Source organism: Bos taurus, chromosome 29, assembly GCF_002263795.3.
Source record: "Bos taurus isolate L1 Dominette 01449 registration number 42190680 breed Hereford chromosome 29, ARS-UCD2.0, whole genome shotgun sequence".
Lineage (NCBI taxonomy): Eukaryota > Metazoa > Chordata > Mammalia > Artiodactyla > Bovidae > Bos > Bos taurus.
The window spans coordinates 41,274,637-41,295,096 of NC_037356.1; the positions used below are offsets into that span (position 1 = coordinate 41,274,637).

The 20,460-nt window shown below is 47.4% G+C and overlaps 1 protein-coding gene across 2 annotated transcripts; it reads right to left on the bottom strand.

The window, feature by feature from the left end:
• Window positions 1-10,781: 10,781 nt before the first annotated feature.
• SLC22A6 (solute carrier family 22 member 6) lies at window positions 10,782-18,790 on the bottom strand. Of its 2 annotated transcripts, none has more exons than XM_010820997.4 (10): window positions 18,135-18,790; window positions 17,728-17,831; window positions 17,349-17,503; window positions 15,513-15,681; window positions 14,966-15,089; window positions 14,715-14,830; window positions 13,252-13,466; window positions 13,032-13,140; window positions 11,361-11,442; window positions 10,782-11,053 (listed from the first exon to the last, which is right to left on the bottom strand). In XM_010820997.4, the coding sequence occupies exons 1-10, from the start codon at window positions 18,501-18,503 to the stop codon at window positions 10,799-10,801; spliced, it is 1,698 nt and encodes a 565-aa protein (XP_010819299.2). In that variant the 5' UTR covers window positions 18,504-18,790; the 3' UTR covers window positions 10,782-10,798.
• Between the last annotated feature and the right edge of the window lie 1,670 nt (window positions 18,791-20,460).

Genomic DNA, 20,460 nt, shown 5'->3' on the forward strand with positions numbered 1-20,460 from the left:
TAAAGTTAAATTTGCCACATGGCCAAAAAAAAAAAAGAGGGAACCCTCATCAGAGGTAATGTCAACGGTGCCTCTTTTCTCATCGTAATACAATCCACTCCCAGTTTTTCTTCTTCCCTCAATTGTAACAGCTAAAACCAAGGAAATGTCCACCACAGTCTATCCCATTATCTGTTTAACCATCCTCAAGCCAGGGGCAAAAAAGCTTCATTGAGACTGAGTATATACAATAAAATGCATCAACTTGGGAACCTCATTTTGACAAGTTTTAACAAACTTACACAGTCATGTTGTTGTTTTTCAGTCGCTCAGTTGTGTTTGACTCTTTGTGACCCCATGAACTGCAGCATGCGAGCCTTCCCTGTCCTTCACCATCTCCTGGAGTTTGCTCAAACTTATGTTCATTGAGTCGATGATGCTACCGAACCATCTCATCCTCTGTTGTCTCCTTCTCCTCCTGCCTTCAGTCTTTCCTGGGATCAGGGTCTTATCCAATGAGTCGCCTCTTCACATCAGGTAGCCTAAGTATTGGAGCTTCAGCTTCAGCATCAGTCCTTCCAATGAATCTTCAGGGTTGATTTCCTTTAGGATTGACTGGTTCTATCTCCTTGAACTTTCAAGAGTCTTCTCCAACACCACAGTTCAAAAGCTTCAATTCTTTGATGCTCAGCCTTCTTGATGATCCAACTCTCACATCCATACATGACTACTGGGAAAACCATAGCTTTGACTATATGGACCTTTTCTTCTTTTTTCTTCTGATGCTGAAACGGGACAAAAACATTACAATAAAAGAAAACTGGGGACTTCCCTGGTGGTACAGTGGGTGGCAGTCTGCCTGCCAATTCAGGGGACAAAGGTTTGGTCCGTGGTCCAGGATGATTCTATGTGCCTCGGAGCAATTGTGCCCTTACGCCACAACCACTGAGCCTTAGAGCCTGTGCTCTGCAACAAGAGAAGCCACTGCAATGAGAAGCCTATGTACCACAACGAAGAGCAGCCCCCACGGGCTGCAACTAGAGAAAGCTCACATGCAGCAATGAAGACCTAGCACAACCAAAAAAATAAAATGAATAAAATAACAAAAAAAGAAAACTAGAGACTGATATCCCTTATGATAAATGCAAAATTCTTACCATAGTTTTTATCAAATTTAAGTCAGCAATATATAAACAGGATAATGTATCTTGACAAAGTATCTCTTATCCCAAGAATGCAAAACTGATTTAACATTAAAAAACTCAATTAATATAATTCATCATATTAGTAGACTAAAAAAAGAAAAAATATATGATCATCTCAATAGACACGGAAAGGTCTTTTGACACAACAACATCCATGACATTAATACAACTTCTCAGCAAACCTGGAACAAAAGGGAATTTCTTCAAATTGATGAAGGACAGCTATGGGAAAACTGTAGCCAACAATCAAATTTAATTGTGAAAGACTAAATGCTTTCTTCCTAAGTTTAGGAAGGAAGCAAGAATATTTACTCTCACCACTTTTATTCAACATTGTACTGAAGGTTATAAGCAGTGTAATAATTCTGTATAATGGCAACAGACAATTGCAGTTGAAATGAAATATCATTAATAATTGCAACAGGGAACTGTGCTCAGTGTAATGTGACAGCCTGAATGGGAGGGGAGTTTGGGGAAGAATGGATACATGTACTCGTATGCCTGAGTCCTTTTCCTATCGATCTGAAACTATCACAACATTGTTAGTGGGTTATACTCCAAAGTAAAGTAGAAAGTTAAAAAATAATTCCATAAAGTATGATTTGTTTAGGTATAAAATTGGTAAAATATGTGCAAGATCTATACATTTAAAAGTGCAAAACATTGCTTAGAGAAATTAAAGAAGATCTTAAAAAATGGAGAACTATATCATGGATTGGAACACTCAATACTGTGAAGATAGGGGTGAGGTGGGAGGGAAGCTCAAGAGGAAAGTGTATATGTAAACTTACGACTGATTCACATTGTTGTGTGGCAGAAACCAACACAGCATTGTAAAACAATTATCCTCCAATTAAAAATAAACGTAAAAAAAATAAATAGAGAAGATACTGAATAAATAAGGCATATAATAACAATTCAGCAGTAAATGTTGTAACCCATAAAAATATTGTTAAGATGATAATTATTCCCCAAATGATCGACAGATTCAATGTAATATAAATAAAAATTTTAGTAGTTTTCTGGATAGAAATTTACAAGTTGATTTTAAAATTTATATGGAAATGCATAATAGCTGGAGTAGCCAAAAAAACTTTGAAAAAGTTAAAATTAAGAGATCTACACTGAGTTGAAAACTAGTTATAAAGTTATAGTTATTAAGATAGTTAGTGAAAGTGAAAGTGGTCGTAGTTTAGCCGTGTCTGACTCTTGTGACCCCATGGACTGTAGCCTGCCAGGCTACTATGTCCATGGAATTCTCCAGGCAAGAATACTGGAGCGAGTTGCCATTCCCTTCTCCAGAGGATCTTCCTGAACTCGGAATTGAACCCAGGTCTCCTGCTTTGTAGGCAGACTCTTTACCATCTGAGGGTAACATTCATGTAAAGAGACATGACAGAGCAATGGTATAGAACAGAGAGTCCAAAACAGAGCCACATATTATAACCAGCTGATCTTTGACCAAGTTATCTAGATAATTCAATGAGGAAAAAATTTATTTTTCAAAAAATAGTGCTGGAATAATAGGTTACCATATGCAAAAAATAATAAACCACAATTCTCTTTACAAAACTAACTCAAAATGGATCATTGATCTCAATATGAGTTGATATTATAAAACTTCAATAAGAAAACAAGAGAAAATGTTAGTGTCATGGAGTTTAGCAAAGATTAAAAAAATAAGACAAAAAGCATGCACTATAAAAGAAAAAATCAATTAAAATTGGACTTTATCAAAATTAAAAAATTTTTGCTATTCAAAAATCACTGTTATAAAAATTAGAGATAAACTATAAACTTGGAGAAAATATTTGCAAAACACATATCTGGCAAAAGATTTAAAAATTTATGTGGAAATACAAAGTATCTAAACTAGTCAAAACAGCTTTGAAACATTTTAAAGGAGTGGATTCTTGTTTCTAGAATACATTAAAAAAAAAGCTTCTAATTCAATCAGTTTTGAACATATACTAAAGAAGAGATTTCGATGGAAATAAGCACATAAAGATTTCTTAATATCATTATTCACTAGGGAAATGCAAATTAAGACTACAATAAGATAACCACTACACCTTCCCTCCAATGGTTACAATTCAAAATGTCAATCCTACCAAGAGTTGGCAAAGATGTGGAGCAACTGGGACTCTCACATACCTGGTGGGAAAGTGAACCACTTTGGGAAACTGGCTATTTCCTGAAAAGTTAAGCATGCAGCTTACATACTACTCAGCCATTCAACTCCTTAATATGGGGTTGGTCAAAAAGTTCACTCTGGTTTTTCTGGAAGATGTTATGGAAAAACCAATACAAACTTCTTAGTCAACCCAATATTTGCTCAAGAGAAATAGAAGTCGTATCCACAGAAAAAGGGGCATGTAGGAAACTTTGGTGGCAATAGGTATGCTTATCATCTTGATTTTAGTGATGGTTTCATGGGTGTATGCATTTGTCAAAACGGATCAGATTTTGCACTCTAAATATGAGCAACTAATTGTTACATTTCAAAAAAGCTGTAAATATATATTAAAGATGTCTTTGGCTGAAAATCACAGAAAAACCAGCTTATGATGGCTTAAAGAATCAGGAGGGTAAGGAGGACTTAAATTTAAATTTTTATCTTCATCAATTAGAGTAGATGTAGGTGGCTCCAGGACTGGTTAAATCACTGGCTCAGTGACACCATCAACTCTGTAGGTTAGCTCCATTTTCACACTTTGTTACTTTTTTGTTTTTTTCCTCTTTGGCTGTGCTGGATCTTCACTGCTACACTCGGGCTTTCTCTAGTTGCCAGTGCAAGGGATGCAGGTTCGATCCAGGGTCAGGGAACTAGATTCCCTATGCCGCAACTAAGAGTTCACATGCTGTAGCTAAGATCTCACATGTCACAACTAAGACCTGGCTAAATACATAAATATTAAAAAACAGCACATGTTAATTTTCTTATAGTTATGGAGCTCAGAAGTCTAAAATCAATGTGCTGGTATGGCTACATTCCTTCTTTGAGGCTTCAGAGGAGAATTCATTTCCTTGCATTTTGCAGCATCTAGAGGCTGCTTGCATTCCTTGGCTTGTGGTTCCTCTTGTATCTCTTCAACTTCTTGCTTCTCTTGTCACATCTCCCACTAAGCACTCTGCTCTCCTGCCTCTCTCAAGAAAAGGACTATTATGATCATGTCAGGCCCACTCAGGGAATCCAAGATAATCTCCCCAACTCAAGATCCTTAACTTATTCACATCATGAAAGTCCCTTTACCTATGTAGGTTTCCAGGATTAGGCTGTGGGCATCTTTGGGCATACATTGTTCAGCCTACCACATGATATGAAAGCTTAACTGGCTGGGCATCTGCTCTTCAAGGGACCTTGTAACTCCTGGGAAGTGGGGAGAGGAGCCTGATGGAGGAATTTGGTGTGGCCTGATGCCTGGTTGCAGAGGTGAGACCTGGGATGCAAGAGTGGAGCCATGGGAAGGTGACTTCTGATGAGCCCTCTACTAGGATCGGGCAGTTGCAGAACTTCTTGAATGTGTCATTTTGGCCGGGAAGTGCTCAAGGCTGCAGGCAGAGAAATTGAGAGTGGCCTTAAAGGTTCTATCTACCCTGGCTGAAGATAGGACCTTGTGGTCAAGACCGGGGACAGCATCTGGGGCCATTGGGGTGGTGCATGGTGGTACTAGAACTTGGGGCTCCAAGGCAAGAGGATGAGCTGTGAGCCAGTGTTTGGGTGGTGACTTCTTGGGGAGACAGTGTCAGAAGTCACCTACTAGTAATTGAAGGGTGGGAGGAAGGTGTAATTCCATTTGGACAAGGGTATGGAGTGAGTGCTCTTCTCGGCCGTCGCCAGGGGCAGCGGCTGAGAGGAGCTACACCACTCCTGAGGTCAGGGGCAGTGGCTGAGAGGAGCTACTCCACGTTCAAGGTCAGGATGGGTGGCCGTGAGGAGATACCCCTCATTCAAGGTAAGGAGCAGCGGCTGCACTTTGCTGGAGCAGCCGTGAAGAGATACCCCATGTCCAAGGCAAGAGAAACCCAAGTAAGATGGTAGGTGTTGCGAGAGGGCATCAGAAGGCAGACACACTGAAACCATAATCACAGAAAACTAGCCAATCTGATCACACAGACCACAGCCTTGTCTAACTCAATGAAACTAAGCCATGCCATTTGTGGCCACCCAAGATGGGCGGGTCATGGTGCAGAGGTCTGACAGAATGTGGTCCACTGGAGAAGGGAATGGCAAACCACTTCAGTATTCTTGCCTTGAGAACCCCATGAGCCTATAAACAGGCAAAATGATAGGATACTGAAAGGGGAACTCCGCAGGTTGGTAGGTGCCCAATATGCTACTGGAGATCAGTGGAGAGAAAACTCCAGATAGAATGAAGGGATGGAGCCAAAGCAAAAACAATACCCAGTTGTGGATGTGACTGGTGATAGAAGCAAGGTCCGATGCTGTAAAGAGCAATATTGCATAGGAACCTGGAATAAATCAAGGCAAATTAGAAGTAGTCAAACAGGAGATGGCAAGAGTGAATGTTGACATTCTAGGAATCAGTGAACTAAAATGGACTGGAATGGGTGAATTTAACTCAGATAACCATTATATCTACTACTGTGGGCAGGAATCCCTTAGGAGAAATGGAGTAGCCATTATGGTCAACAAAAGAGTCCAAAATGCAGTACTTGGATGCAATCTCAAGAACGACAGAATGATCTCTGTTTGTTTCCAAGGCAAACCATTTAATATCACGGTAATCCAAGCCTATGCCCCAACCAGTTAATGCTGAAGAAGCTGAAGTTGAACGGTTCTATGAAGACCTACAAGAACTTTTAGAACTAACACCCAAAAAAGATGTCCTTTTCATTATAGGGGACTGCAATGCAAAAGTAGGAAGTCAAGAAACAACTGGGGTAACAGTCAAATTTGGCCTTGGGATATGGAATGAAGCAGGGCAAAGGCTAACAGAATTTTGCCAAGAGAACGCACTGGTCATAGCAAACACCCTCTTCCAACAACACATGAGAAGAGTCTACACATGGACATCACCAGATGGTCAACACCGAAATCAGATTGATTATATTCTTTGCAGCCAAAGATGGAGAAGCTCTATACAGTTAGCAAAAATAAGACCAGCAGCTGACTGTGGCTCAGATCATGAACTCCTTATTGCCAAATTCAGACTTAAATTGAAGAAAGTAGGGAAAACCACTAGACCATTCAGGTATGATCCAAATCAAATTCCTTATGATTATACAGTGGAAGTGAGAAATAGAGTCAAGGGACTAGATCTGATAGACAGAGTGCCTGATGAACTATGGATGGAGGTTCATGACATTGTACAGGAGACAGCGATCAAGACCATCCCCAAGAAAAGGAAATGCAAAAAAGCCAAATGGCTGTCTGAAGAGGCCTTACAAATAGCTGTGAAAAGAAGAGAAATGAAAAGAAAAGGAGAAAAGGAAAGATATAAGCATCTGAATGCAGAGTTCCAAAGAATAGCAAGGAGAGATAAGAAAGCCTTCCTCAGTGATCAGTGCAAAGAAATAGAGGAAAGCAACAGAATGGGAAAGACTAGAGATCTCTTCAAGAAATTAGAGATACCAAGGGAACATTTCATGCAAAGATGGGATCGATAAAGGACAGAAATGGTATGGACTTAACAAAAGCAGAAGATATTAAGAAGAGGTGGCAAGAATACACAGAAGAACTGTACAAAAAAGATCTTCACAACCCAGATAATCACAATGGTGTGATCACTCACCTACAGCCAGACATGCTGGAATGTGAAGTCAAGTGGGCCTTAGAAACCATCACTATGAACAAAGCTAGTGGAGGTGATGGAATTCCAGTTGAGCTATTTCAAATCCTGAAAGATGATGCTGTGAAAGTGCTGCACTCAATATGCCAGCAAATTTGGAAAACTCAGCAGTGGCCACAGGACTGGAGAAGGTCAGTTTTCATTCCAATCCCAAAGAAAGGCAATGCCAAAGAATGCTCAAACTACCACACAATTGCACTCATCTCACATGCTAGTAAAGTAATGCTCAAAATTCTCCAAGCCAGGCTTCAGCAATACATGAACCGTGAACTTTCAGATGTTCAAGCTGGTTTTAGAAAAGGCAGAGGAACCAGAGATCAAATTGCCAACATCTGCTGGATCATGGAAAAAGCAAGAGAGTTCCAGAAAAACATCTATTTCTGCTTTATTGACTATGCCAAAGCCTTTGACTGTGTGGATCACAATAAACTGTGGAAAATTCTGAAAGAGATGGGAATACCAGACCACCTGATCTGCCTCTTGAGAAACCTTATATGCAGATCAGGAAGCAACAGTTAGAGCTGGACATGGAACAACAGACTGGTTCCAAATGGGAAAAGGAGTTCGTCAAGGCTGTATATTGTCACCCTGCTTATTTAATTTATATGTAGAGTGCATCATGAGAAATACTGGGCTGGAAGAAGCACAAGCTGGCATCAAGATTGCCAGGAGAAATATCAATAACCTCAGATATGCAGATGACACCACCCTTATGGCAGAAGGTGAAGAGGAACTAAAAAGCCTCTTGATGAAAGTGAAAGTGGAGAGTGAAAAAGTTGGCTTAAAGCTCAACATTCAGAAAATGAAGATCATGGTATCTGGTCCCATCACTTCATGGGAAATAGATGGGGAAACAGTGGAAACAGGGTCAGACTTTATTTTTCTGGGCTCCAAAATTACTGCAGATGTTGATTGCAGCCATGAAATTAAAAGATGCTTACTCCTTGGAAGGAAAGTTATGACTAACCTAGATAGCATATTGAAAAGCAGAGACATTACTTTGCCAACAAAGGTCCATCTAGTCAAGGCTATGGTTTTTCCAGTGATCATGTATGGATGTGAGAGTTGGACTGTGAAGAAAGCTGAGTGCAGAAGAATTGATGCTTTTGAACTGTGGTGTTGGAGAAGACTCTTGAGAGTCCCTTGGACTGCAAGGAGATCCAACCAGTCCATTCTAAAGGAGATCAGTCCTGGGTGTTCATTGGAAGGAATGATGCTAAAGCTGAAACTCCAGTACTTTGGCCACCTCATGTGAAGAGTTGACTCATTGGAAAAGACCCTGACGCTGGGAGGGATTGGGGGCAGGAGGAGAAGGGGACGACAGAGGATGAGATGGCTGGATGTCATTACCGACTCGATGGACATGAGTCTGAGTGAACTCTGGGAGTTGGTGATGGACAGGGAGGCCTGGCGTGCTGCGATTCATGGGGTCGCAAAGAGTTGGGCACAACTGAGCAACTGAACTGAACCGAACTGAATGGGGTGAGTGCAGGAAGTCTCAGGCTAGAAGCTGGGGATAAGGAGTCTGTGCAGATGGTGTAAGCTGTCTAAATCAGCACCAGGACTTTCCCAGTTGGGGATGTATGCGGCTGGGGTGGGCCAGGGACTGCCTCTCATTGAGGCAGACGTAGATATCAAATGACCTAAGAAGAGAGCTGACAGACCCACGGGAGTCAGAGCTTGTCAGACTTGCTAGTAGGGTGTTGAGGCAAGGGTAGGGAAAGTCATTGGTCCCAAGACCCCTAGATATGCAGAGGCAGAGTATGCCATCCTAGGTGCCCCTCATCCCTCAAGAGGGCAACACTGCCTGAGAAATAGCAGCAGGGGTGGGGCTGCTGACACTGGCATCTACTGGATCCTGTGATGGTCAAGAAATTCTTGAGGAGCATGGAGAATGGTAACCCACTCTAGTAGTATTCTTGCCTGGGAAGCCCCATGGACAGAGGAGCCTGGCGGGCTACAGTCCATGGGGTTGCAAAAGAGTCGGACATGACTTAGTAACTAAACAACAACCATGGGGAATATCCACACCACTGGGGAACATCAAGGCTGCAGGTGTTCCAGGATGGGGGGGTGGGTTATGGTGATTTCAGCTGTGCTCGGGCTCTGCCCATGCTGTCATCTGGCTGGCTGAGCTGCCATGAGCTCTCCCAGGGCTTTGTGGCTTTTTCAGGAGAACTCCAAGCCAAGTGCCCTGTCCAGGTTGCCCTGACACAGCAAGAACTCTCTGACCCCACCTGGAAGGCAATGCCTATGACTTGAGAGTGTGGACCTTCCCCAGGGGACAAGGGTCTAGGGGGCTGGGTCGGCTGCAGGGGAAAGTGTCAGGGGCAGTGTGCCAGCAAGCAAGCATGACTAAGCAAGTACATGTACCAGAGGGCACTGCTGGTCCCTCCTTCCTGCCACCTTTGGGCATTAACAGGTGTATCTTTTCCCATGGCCTCCCCACGCCAGCGCTCACCTCTGCCCCAACTCCCAGCTTCCCTGAAGGGAGCTCCCTGGCTGAGGCAGGTGATTGGATATCCCTCTTTTTCTGACTGTGATCCCTAAATTCCCTTTATCCCTCACAGGTAGGTAGGTGGTTCCTACCCTGTGACCTCATCACTCCTCTTTTACCTTTCTCTGTGTTTTTCCAGCCCAGGAGGGAAAAGGAGAAGCACAGCCTCAAGGGGTGGAAGAGGCCAAAGTCTCAGTACCTCACAGCCCAGGCAGTTGGGGGGGGAAGGGGTGGGTAGGGGAGAGGGGGTGGGTCCAAGCACACACTTTCCGGATGGGCTGCTTCTAACCCTGACTCTGCAGTTTAAAAGCTGTGTGAATCTGGGCAAGTTGCTTAACCACTCCAGTGCCTTGACTTCCTTATCTGTAAAATTTTTTTGTTGTTCAGTCGCTAAGTCGTGTCTGACTCTTGGTGACCCTAGGGACTGCAGCACGCAGGGCTTCCCGGTCCTTCACTATCTCCTGGAGTTTGCTCAAACTCCTGTCCATTGAGTTGTGATACCATCCAACCATTTCATCCTCTGTCACCCCCTTCTCTTCTTGCCCTCAGTCTTTCCCAGCATCAGGGTCTCTTCCAATGAAGTCGCATTAGGTAAAATGCAGGACGATAATTGCGCGTCTCTCTAGAAAGTTATTGGGAGAACTGACTGCGTTAATACATGCAAAGTACTTAGAACAGTGCTTGACACCAAATTAGCACTCAGCTCTGGCTCTCTGGCTGGGTTTCACCCTCCCCTTCCTCTCCTCCCTCCTCTCCACCAGCCCAGGGCCAGCAGGCGGGAGAGCGGCCAAGAAAGCCCAGGAAATGCCGTGCCGGAGGATTAGGGTAGCCAGCGGGCTGAATGTCCAGCTGCAGAGCTGGAAGTGGCAAACTGGTTTTGAGTCCGGACCCTGCTGGAATCCAGAGGGGCAGGGACCAGCGTCCTGAGTTCACCGCTGTTCGGTGTTTTTCTCCTCCTTTTGTTGCCAGAGGTTCCCAGGAGCTTTCACAGAGGGGGCGGAGCCTGAAATAAAGCCTCTGATTGGCTGCTTTCATTTTCGAGGCTTGTCAATTTCCAGCCAGACAGGGCAGGGGTGTAAAGGATTTAAAACTCAGAAAATACTTAGGTTAGAAAAGGAAGGAGGGAAGACGCGGCAAAGGAGGGACAGGGGAGGGAGCAGAGGTAAAAGATCCTTCGCCAGTTGTCTGGAATGGTTTGTCAAATCCTGGGGGCTGAGGGCGGGGACTGGACGGTGCCCGCTGAAGTGGAGTGGCTGTTTCGTTTGAGAGAAGAGAGACAAAGGGAGATGCTGCGAAGAAACCTTTTAATATGTGGTCTTCGTATTAAGGGAGCGGGGGAGAGCTGAGAGGCTGCTTCCCTGAACCACAGCCCCAACTCTTGGGCCACGAATCCCCCTCCCCCTTCTCATGTGAGCTGCCTGTAGGACCCTCTCTTCCTTTAGGGCCCTGTAAGGCTCCCTTTCAGTGCCCAGAGTCAGTTCTTCACTTGTGCCGAAGCCTGGAGCGGGACCATCTGCTTCTGCAGCTCCTCTTGCTGCTTCCTCGTTTTCCCTCTCCTCCTGTGGTGGTGGGGACAGGAGAGTGGTGTCCTGGGTAGAAGCCTCCAGACCAGCTGGGGTCTTCCACGGGGCTCTCCAGGCAGCTGTGCCCAGCTACCAGCTCTCTGCCCCAAACAGCTACCACTCTCCAGAGCCAGGAGGGACCCCAGGAGACTTTCAGCTGATTGGGGAGGGGCGAGGGGACACAGGGACAAGGACCCCCACCCCTCCACTGGGAAGAGGAGGCCTAGGTTTGAGTCTCAGTGCTACGCCAGCCTGGATGTGTGACTCGGGGCGAGTTCCTGCTTTTCACTGGATGGGGGCCCACCTGTTTTCCACGTCTTGCACTGTGTCTGGCAGTGGCTGGCCCAGGGTCTCCGGCAGGAGGGCAATGGCAGCGCTGGCAGCCACTGGGACAGCACCGTAGATAAAGAGAGGCACGGAGGGGTAGAGCTCGGCGGTCATGCTCACCAGCGGGCTCACAATGCTGCCCACTCGCGCTAGGGTGCTGCCCATTCCCAAGCCCGTCTGCCTGTGGGATCCAGGGGGTTGGGTGTTGGTTAGTGTTCTGGCACAAATGCTGAGGTCCCAGCTGAATTTGGGGTCAGGGCAGCTCAGGCCCAGCCCCAGGAGACTCCCTGGTACCTGCTCTGTTCCCCATTTTATCAGCTAACCAATTTGGCATTTATTTTGGAGATAATAATAAAAAGAATAAGTTGGGAAGAGTTCTGGCCAGAGAATCAGGACATTGATTTTTGCCTTTGCCCTTAACATGCTATGTGACCTTGGACAAGTTTCTTTTCCTCCCTGAACCTCGGTGTCAAATTAGCTGAGCTTGGTCAGTTGTTCTCAGATCAGCTGGGGGACTTGATTTTCAGTTGCCCTAACCCCAGTCAGAGGAGGTGGGCTTCCCCAGTGGCTCAGTGGGGTTTTGCAGTTTCCTGCAATTCAGGAAACATGAGTTCAGTCCCTGGATCAGGAAGAGCCCCTGGAGAAAGGAATGGTAACCCACTGCAGTATTCTTGCCTGGGAAATCCCATGGACAGAAGAGCCTGTTTGGCTACAGTCCATGGGGTTGCAAGAGTTGGACGTGACTTAGTGACTAAACAACATCAGCCCCACACAGACCTGTTGGATTAGAATTCCTAGGGTGAAGGGACCTGGAATCTTCATATTAATATGTTAAGAACATTCTCTATGAGAGCAGAGGTTAAAAACGTTGATAATAGGGAGATAAACTGCTTGGATTTGAATCCAAGCTTCCTGACTTAGAAGCTGTGTGACCTGGGACAAGTCACTTAACCTCTCCGTGGCTCAGTTTTCTTATGTGGAAAATGAGAATTATCATAGTACCCACCTCATAAGATTGTTATGAGGGCCAAAAGAGTTGATATTTGTAAAAAGTTTGACAGTGCCTTTATACTATTGTTCTTTCATCTGAAATCCCTTGAGGGTATAGGACAATAACCATGACCTCTCAGGGTTCTCATTCCAAGTTGCCTAGGGAAGCTTGGCATTTCTTTGATATCTCATGTGAATTTTGCATCCCATTCTGTATTTGTTGTTGTTTTGCATCCCACTCTTCAAACAGACATGTTTCTTGTGTCTTAATGCAAAACTATCCCCTCCTCCCAACCTTGGCACTCAAAAAAGTAGTGCTGTATTTATCTGTACAACTACCAGAACAACCGCTATTAAGTGTGGCTCTTGTGCTAGAAAACTCCTTTTCATGGTTGTGGTCTTCCGTTTCAGACATACCATTTGGTTTAAAGATGGCATTTCGATTTGGTGGCAGATTAGATCTTTTAATGGCATTTAGATCTTCTAACTTGTGCCTTGGAGATCTGGGGGGACTTCAGTTAATTGCCTCTGAGATGTGTCTTCTTGGCTCCCCACCCTGTCCCAGTTGGTGGCCCCCTTTGACATGTGCCCTAGGGTCTGACCTGTATGCAGGGGGAATGTTTTGCCCCAAAGTTCCTCCCATTAAGCTCCCACTCACCGGATCATTGTGGGGTACACCTCCCCAGTGTACAAGAAGATGCAGTTGAAGGAGGAAGCCAGACAGCCCTTCCCCAGCACAGCAAGAGAGGTTCGGACAATGGACTTATCTAGAGAAAAAGGAGGAGGTCAGTGGGATCTTGGGAGAGGGGGTTGAGAAGTTGGGTCACTTCTGGGGATGTGGCCAAGGACGAGGGACCAAGGTGCTCATGGGTGCTCACCCTTGGGTACCACCCCATTGATGAGGATGCAGATGCCTGCCAGCAGCAGTGAGGCCATCTGGGCAGGCCGGCGGCCCACATTGTTGATGACAAGGAAGCTCACAAGCTTGGCAGGCAGGTCCACAGCACCAAAGATCACCTGGATTAGGTAGATGCTGACCCCAAAACCCTGAAGGTCCATGACCAGCCCGTAGTAGGCAAAGCTAGTGGCAAACCTAGTGGGGAGGGATGAGGGGTATGGAGTTTGTTAGGAAGCTTAAGGAGGGGGTGCTCATCCCAAATGGGTGAGCTGCACAGGGTACCTTGCTTAAGAATCTACAGTCTACCTTGGCTAATATTTCTTCTGACATTTAACATGCACTTTAGATATTGGGGTAGTCCTCTAATACTTTGTCCACCTGATGCGAAGAGCTGACTCATTGGAAAAGACCCTGATGCTGGGAAAGACTGAGGGCAGGAGGAGGAGGGGACAACAGAGGATGAGATGGTTGGATGGCATTACTGACTCGGTGGGCATGAGTTTGAGCAAACTCTGGGAGATAATGAAGGACAGGGAAGCCTGGCATGCTGATGTTCATGGGGTTGCAAAGAGTCAGACACGACCGAGAGACTGAACAACAACAAAGTCCTCTAATCCCCCAGATTTCTTAATCTGTGTCTCTAGTGTATTAGGGAATTTTCACTTAGTTGCCAGGTAGGATTTATATAGTTTTAGTCTTTATTTCATCTTGGATATCAAAGCAATATCTTTAGGGGAAAGGTGTTGGGAGAGGCCAGAGTTTTCCACGACCTGTCTGTAGTCTTGGGATGGGTATTGTGTTTCTTAAGATGCCAAGAGCCCAGAAAATAAAGCTCAGGTTATTGGACAGAACCCCAACCTGGAGCAAACTCCAAATTGGAAACAAAGAATTCAGTGGCAGGCTTGTTCCTTCTGACCATGTTTCTCTTAATTGTCATGGGATTGCTAGACGATGGGGTTAGGATGGTGGCATGTAAGAAGGGTAACAGGGAATGTTGCAATGTGAAAGGAAGATTTTTCATTGGTATCAACCTTGGCCAGAATCTGCTTTCAGAGATGAGCTTTGGGCATCTTATTGTTGTGCCAGTGTTTCTGGCAGACACCACAAGGCTGGTAAATGCTCCAGAAGTTTTGCAAGCCAGCCTTCGTGATATAATTCTGCAGACTCTGGGGGCCATCAATCTTGATGAGGTGTCTCCATATTGGAACAGAGCTGATAAAAGGAGAAGAATATGGAGAGATTGATGCCCAGTTGGGGACCAGAGGCAAATTGAGGCTGGAGGTTGTTTGATTCCTTAAGACTCTTTATGCCTTTCACAGCTGGTCTGTTGACTTCCTCCCTCTTGTCTGCCTTCTTCTACCCACTGTGGTCCACTCCTTCCCCAACCAGCCTCTTGTCTCTTGGTCTGTCTGTCTGTCCATCAGTCTGTCTGTCTGGGCCTACCACAGCATGGAGAGGCAGAGGAAGAGGCGGCGAAGGGCAGGGCAGCGTATCAGCTCCAGGGCTGAGGCCTGGCTCTTGCCTGTGGTCAGCTCCTTCTTCAGACTGGCCTGGAGCGCCTGCCGGGATGGATGGGGCTCAGGGCTTGGACTCCCCCAGGAGCTCCTCCCAGCCTAGCCCCTTACTCAAAGAAGCCCTCTGAGTCCTGGGTTTACTGATGGGTGGGATGTTGCAGGAGATCTCGGGGGTCTTACCTCCATACTTAGATTGGCTCCCTCTTCCTGCTTCCCATTGATCCAGGCCACTCTCTGCAGGTTTCTCAGGGTGAGGTCCAGCCTCCCAGAGGAAGCGTACCAGCGGGCCGACTCGATGAAGAACCTGGGGGCAGGAGTGAGCGTAGGTGTTGGCGTGGCTGCAGTTCCAAGTCATGTGGGCTGGAGGTAGGGCGGGCTTTCCAGAGGGCTGCAGTGGGATTTCCTCCAAGGCTGGGAGCCCAGGACTATACCAGAGCCCTCTCTCTAGGACCACAAAACGGTGTTCAGCTTGGTAATGACTTATTCCTCAACATGGGGTCTTGGTTCTTGGGTGCTGGGTAAAGGGAGCAGGGCAGACAAGCTGGAGAGCTGAGGAGGCTGGAGAATTGGATACCTTTGGGCAAGTCCTTCCACCCACAGCCTCAGTTTCCCCATCAGTTACACTGAATCCCTGGCCTGGGTTTGACCTTCTTGGACTCTGCAGGTGGAGTGTACAGCAAGATCTGGGGAAGTCTCATCCCCTCACATCTGTCTGGGCCCTACGTACCAGGAGTAGATGAAGAAGGCAAAAAAGGGCGCAGAGACCAATAGCTGTAGGTAACGCCAGTGGGGCACAGCATAGGCCATACCAGCCAGGAGAAACTGGCCCAGGCTGTAGACATAGCCGGTCAGGGTGCCCACGTAGGCCCGTGTGTGGATGGGCATCCACTCTACATCTGGAAAGAGGGTTAGAACAGAGTGGTGCAACTTACTGGGTGCCACGTGGTGGAGACCCCTGGGGCCCGCTGAGACTCCCACTATCTGTCCAAACCTTGGTTTGTCCCAGAGCTCAGTGGGAGATACATCAGATGAGGTTGGGGGCCATGGAAGGGGGACTGGGGGGGGGCTTGTGGTGGAGGTAGGGATGGGGAGGTAAGTTTGGAATCCTCAGGAGTTGCCCCTCCACTTCCTTGCTGTGTGTTTTTGCTCCTCTCCAACCTACTGTCCTGGCCAGGGTCCTATTTCCCTTCGGAGCACCTCTGACTACTCAGTCCATCCTCAACAGCAGTCACTCCTCTGGTCCTTCTTAGCCTGGGCTGGATTTCAGCCTCAGTGACCAGAGCAGCTCAGAGGAGACAGAGACTTTCTGCCATCCCGGAGAGTTGAGGTGGGAATGGGAGCACCTTTCTGCTGAGGTCTGAAGAGGTCCAGCTTCATTCCTTGTGGGCTTCAGTTGTGTCCGACTATATGTGACCCTATGGACTGCAGCCCACCAGGCTCCCCTGACCATGGGATTCTCCAGGCAAGAATACTGGAGTGGGTTGTTGTGCCCTCCTCCAGGGAATCTTCCCAACCCAGGGATCAAACCTGTGTCTCTTACATCTACCTGCACTGGCAGGTGGGTTCTTTACCACTAGCACCACCTGGGAAGGGGCTTCCCTGATATCTCAGTTGGTAAAGAATCTACCTGCAATGCAGGAGACCCTGGTTCGATTCCTGGATTGGAGAGATCCACTGGAGAAGGGATGGGCTACCCACTTCAGTATTCTTGGGCTTCCCTTGTGGCTTAGCTGGTAAAGAATCCGCCTACAATGCAGGAGACCTGGGTTCAATCCATGGGTTAGGAAGATACCCTGGAGAAGGGAAAGGCTACCCACTCCAGTATTCTGGCCTGAAGAATTCCATGAACTGTATAGTCAATGGGGTCACAAAGAGTTGGACACGACCGAGCGGCTTTCACTGACACTGGCCTGGCCGCCTGGGAAGCCCTACTTTAGTCCAGAGAATCTCAAATCCTTAGATTCTCTTTTGGGCTTGAGGAATGACCTTGGGGGAATCCTGTCCCTTCCCCCTAGCCTCAGGTTCTCCATCTGAGAAACAGAGCCAGGGGGGTGACCCATCTGAGGATGCATGTTGATGAGTCATGGACAGGCCATGCTCCGTCCATAAATGTGTTTGGTCTACATAATGCTGGCTTGGCTTATATTAAAATATGAGAATTAATTGCAAATGTTAAACAGTTGGGATATTTGACAGTAATAAAAGAGGGGCAGGGGCAGATCTGATAGCCCCGATGCTTCTTGTCTGGAGCAGCTGAGTGGCAGCAACCCCTCTGGATGGGTGTGTCTCTCTTTTGGAGACAGTCTTCACGCTCTCTAATGCCTCTCAGCTCCTCAGTCATTTATGGGAACTGCCTGGCCCTAACAATGGAGTTTGTAGTTGCATGTCTAAAGAAGAGGTCAGGATAGTGTGAGCTCCAGGACGAAGGCTGTATGCTGGCTGCAAGGGCAGAACAGCTGAGTGCCAGAAGGGTGGGCTGGGAGAGGAGGCTGGAAGGGGGCTGTGGGGCTGGGTGGTTGGAGGGCGAGGGTGGGGGCCTGCCCTGCCCTCCCAGGCCCCTCACTCAGTGTCATGCAGTTGAGGACAACGCCAGCTGTTGACATGCCCGAGAGGAACCGGAAGGCGCAGTAGGCGGGGAAGTTGGGAGCGAAGGCAGCACAGGTTCCCGACACAGCTGTCTGCAGGTAGTTGAAGATCAGCACCTTCTGGCGGCCCAGCCTGTCAGGGGAGGGGAGGCCTGCAGCAGGGGTTTTGAGGACCAGCAAGGGCCAGGCCAAACTGGGAGAGGCGCTGGCCTGGGACCGTGATGTATCATGAGGCTGATGCTGTATATCCTCAGTCCAGCCCCAGTTAGGCGTGCCAACCACCCACCGTGGCCCTCCCGAATTCAGCCAAGGAGTCCCCAGTCCCAGCCTGGCTCCTTGGCCCTGCCCAGGACTGACCTGTCTGCTAGGCACCCGAATGTCATGGCTCCAAGAAGCACTCCCATCATGTATAAGGACTGAGCCAGCTGGCGTAAGGCCCTGTGAGAGCACACGAGGTCCCACTGTGGGGAGAGGGAGCAAAGGTCAGGCCAAGGTGAGCCTGGGCTTCAGGGAAGCCCCCTACCCTCCTTCCAGCTGGCTCTCTGAGGCCGGAACACCCCCTTCCTCAACACTTCTGTTTGGTCCCGGAAGCCGAGACTCTTTTCTTGACCCTGCAACTCCACGTTCCCTTTTCTACAAAGGCCCCCATCTGGAACCCTTTCTCCGTTGAGACTGTGTGTGTGAGTGTGTGTGTGTGGTGGAGGGGATGGTAAGATGGGGACACAGGGGTTGGGAGAAGAAGCTAGGGGCCCAGGGCTCCTCACCTCAGTGACGATGGTGGAAGGGAAGGTGCTGTTGTCGTAGATCCAGCCGTGGGGACAGGGCTCTGTGGCCCCTGTGCCGTTGGTCTCTGTGCCATTGGGAAAGGGCGGTCCCCGCTGGGGGGAGGTGAAGAGGAGGCAGGACTCGGGCCGCCCCTGCCCATCCCGGGGCAGCCAGGCCTCCAGGTCCCCGTCCTCGCTGAGGTTGGTGTCGGCAGGTGGGCGGCAGTGGTGGGTGGGGATGGCGGCGGTGAAGTTCTGCAGGGTGTTGTGGGAGGCCAACAGGATCAAAGGGAGGATCACCAGGGTGACCTGGATCTTCTGGAAGCGGCCGACGCCCCCCAACTGCAGCAGGAGGTCATTGAAGGCCATGGGGCCAGGCCTGGCCAAGTTGGCTGGGGGCTAAGGACGTCCGGTCCCAGGCCCTCCGTCTCTGTGGCCCTCCGCCTGCTGCCCTGCACTGGAGGAGACGGAACGCTGTTGCTTCTGCAGCCAAGTCGCTCCTGGAACTGAATCTGAGCTGGCTCTGTGGGGGGACAGCAGCCCGGCCAGGCGGCCCCTCCTTCCTTCTCTCTCCTAGTTTTGTCCCTCCCTTTCTTTTGCGGCCTCTCCTCACTTGGTGGGGGAGGTGTCGCTCCACTTTCAGGGTCTGCTGTAGCCCTGACCCCTACACGGGCAGTATTTAATCCTTGGCCTGGAGGGAATGAGTTAAAGTGTGACTTGGTATCAGAAGGATTAACCCTCTGGGTATCCTGGTATCAGTGGAATTTCTCCAAGTGGGTATAAAGGGCAGGAGAGGGTGGACTGAAGTGGCAGTGGTGGGAGTGGATGTCCTGGGAGGACCCACCTGAGCATCTGGGGGCAAGAGGGGATACGGTGGGACCTTTTTGTCTTCCTTTTAGTAGGAAGACTGGATTCTGGGAAATGTGTTGGCCTCTTGTGGGGCTTCTGTCCTTTTTAGTGGGAAGGATCCAAATGGACCATTTTTGGGAGAAGTTGCCAGAGAAAATACAGGATGCCCAGTTAATTTGGATTTTAGATCAGCAAATATTTTTTTTTCTTTTGTATAAGTATGTCCCTAACATTACACGGGCTGTACTTATACTAGAAAGGTATTCCTTGATCTGAAATTCAAATTTAACCGGACATCTTGTATTCTTACTTGCTAAAATTGGCAACCCTGGCCTTTGGTCTTCTGGGGACAGCTTACATAATTTTTTTTAGTAACTTAAAAAATTATTGATTTATTTGGGTGTGTCGAGTCTTAGTTGTGGCACATAGACTCTCTAGTTGTGATGCATGGGCTCAATAGTTGTGGCATATGGGCTTAGTTGCCCCACAGCATGTGGGATCTTAGTTCTCTGACCAGGAATCAAACCCATGTCCCCTGTATTGCAAAGTGAATTCTTAACCGCTGGACCACCAGGGAAGTCCTGACTGCTTACATCATACAGGACCATAGCTTTGTTCAATTGGAAGACACAAAAGAGGCCAAAGACTACTTTTGAAGCAGTGGGATCTCAGACTAACATCATACATGTAGATTGAGTCTTTCAGTATCTCAGTTTCTATTTTCTTGTTCATCCTGATTCAAAATTTTCCTTTGTCTTGTCTCCTATCTATAGCTTCTTCTTTTCCTTCTCTTCTTTTTTTTTTCTCCTTCGTCTTCTCCTCCTCCTTCACAATAAGCATGAACTTATTTTACTTTTAGCTACAACTCTAAGACATTCACTTGATTTCCTCCAATAGTTTGGCTTCCCAGTCCAGTTCTCTCATGCTCAGGGCACTGCCGAGCTCTGATTGGGTGGGTTTCTATGGGATCCTACTGGTTGGATCTTAACTTGGGGTTGTCAAGAGAGCATCCAGTATGGTAGCTGCTAGCTACTACTGAGTGTTTGACTTGAGCTGATCCAAATTGAGATCAGCTTTATTTTTTTGGGCTCCAAAATCACTGCAGATGGTGACTGCAGCCATGAAATTAAAAGACGCTTGCTTCTTGGAAGAAAAGCTATGACCAACCTAGATAGCATATTAAAAAGCAGAGACATTACTTTTTCAACAAAGGTCCGTCTAGTCAAAGCTACGGTTTTTCCAGTAGTCATGTATGGATGTGAGAGTTGGACTATAAAGAAAGCTGAGTGCCAAAGAATTGATGCTTTTGAATTGTGGTGTTGGAGAAGACTCTTAGGAGTCCCTTGGACTGCAAGGAGATCAAACCAGTCCATCCTAAAGGCAATCAGTCCTGAATATTCATTGGAAGAACTGATGTTGAAGCTGAAACTCCAATATTTTGGCCACCTGATGCAAAGAACTGACTCACTGGAAAAGA

Bases quoted from the DNA above. Each gene is read 5' to 3' on its own strand.
- SLC22A6 (XM_010820997.4), bottom strand. From the start codon at position 18,503: ATGGCCTTCAATGACCTCCTGCTGCAGTTGGGGGGCGTCGGCCGCTTC. The intron at 17,832-18,134 runs GTGAGGAGCCCT...CTCTCCCCACAG, and splicing joins CTTCCACCATCGTCACTGAG to TGGGACCTCGTGTGCTCTCA. The intron at 14,831-14,965 runs GTAAGACCCCCG...CCATCCCGGCAG, and splicing joins GAGCCAATCTAAGTATGGAG to GCGCTCCAGGCCAGTCTGAA.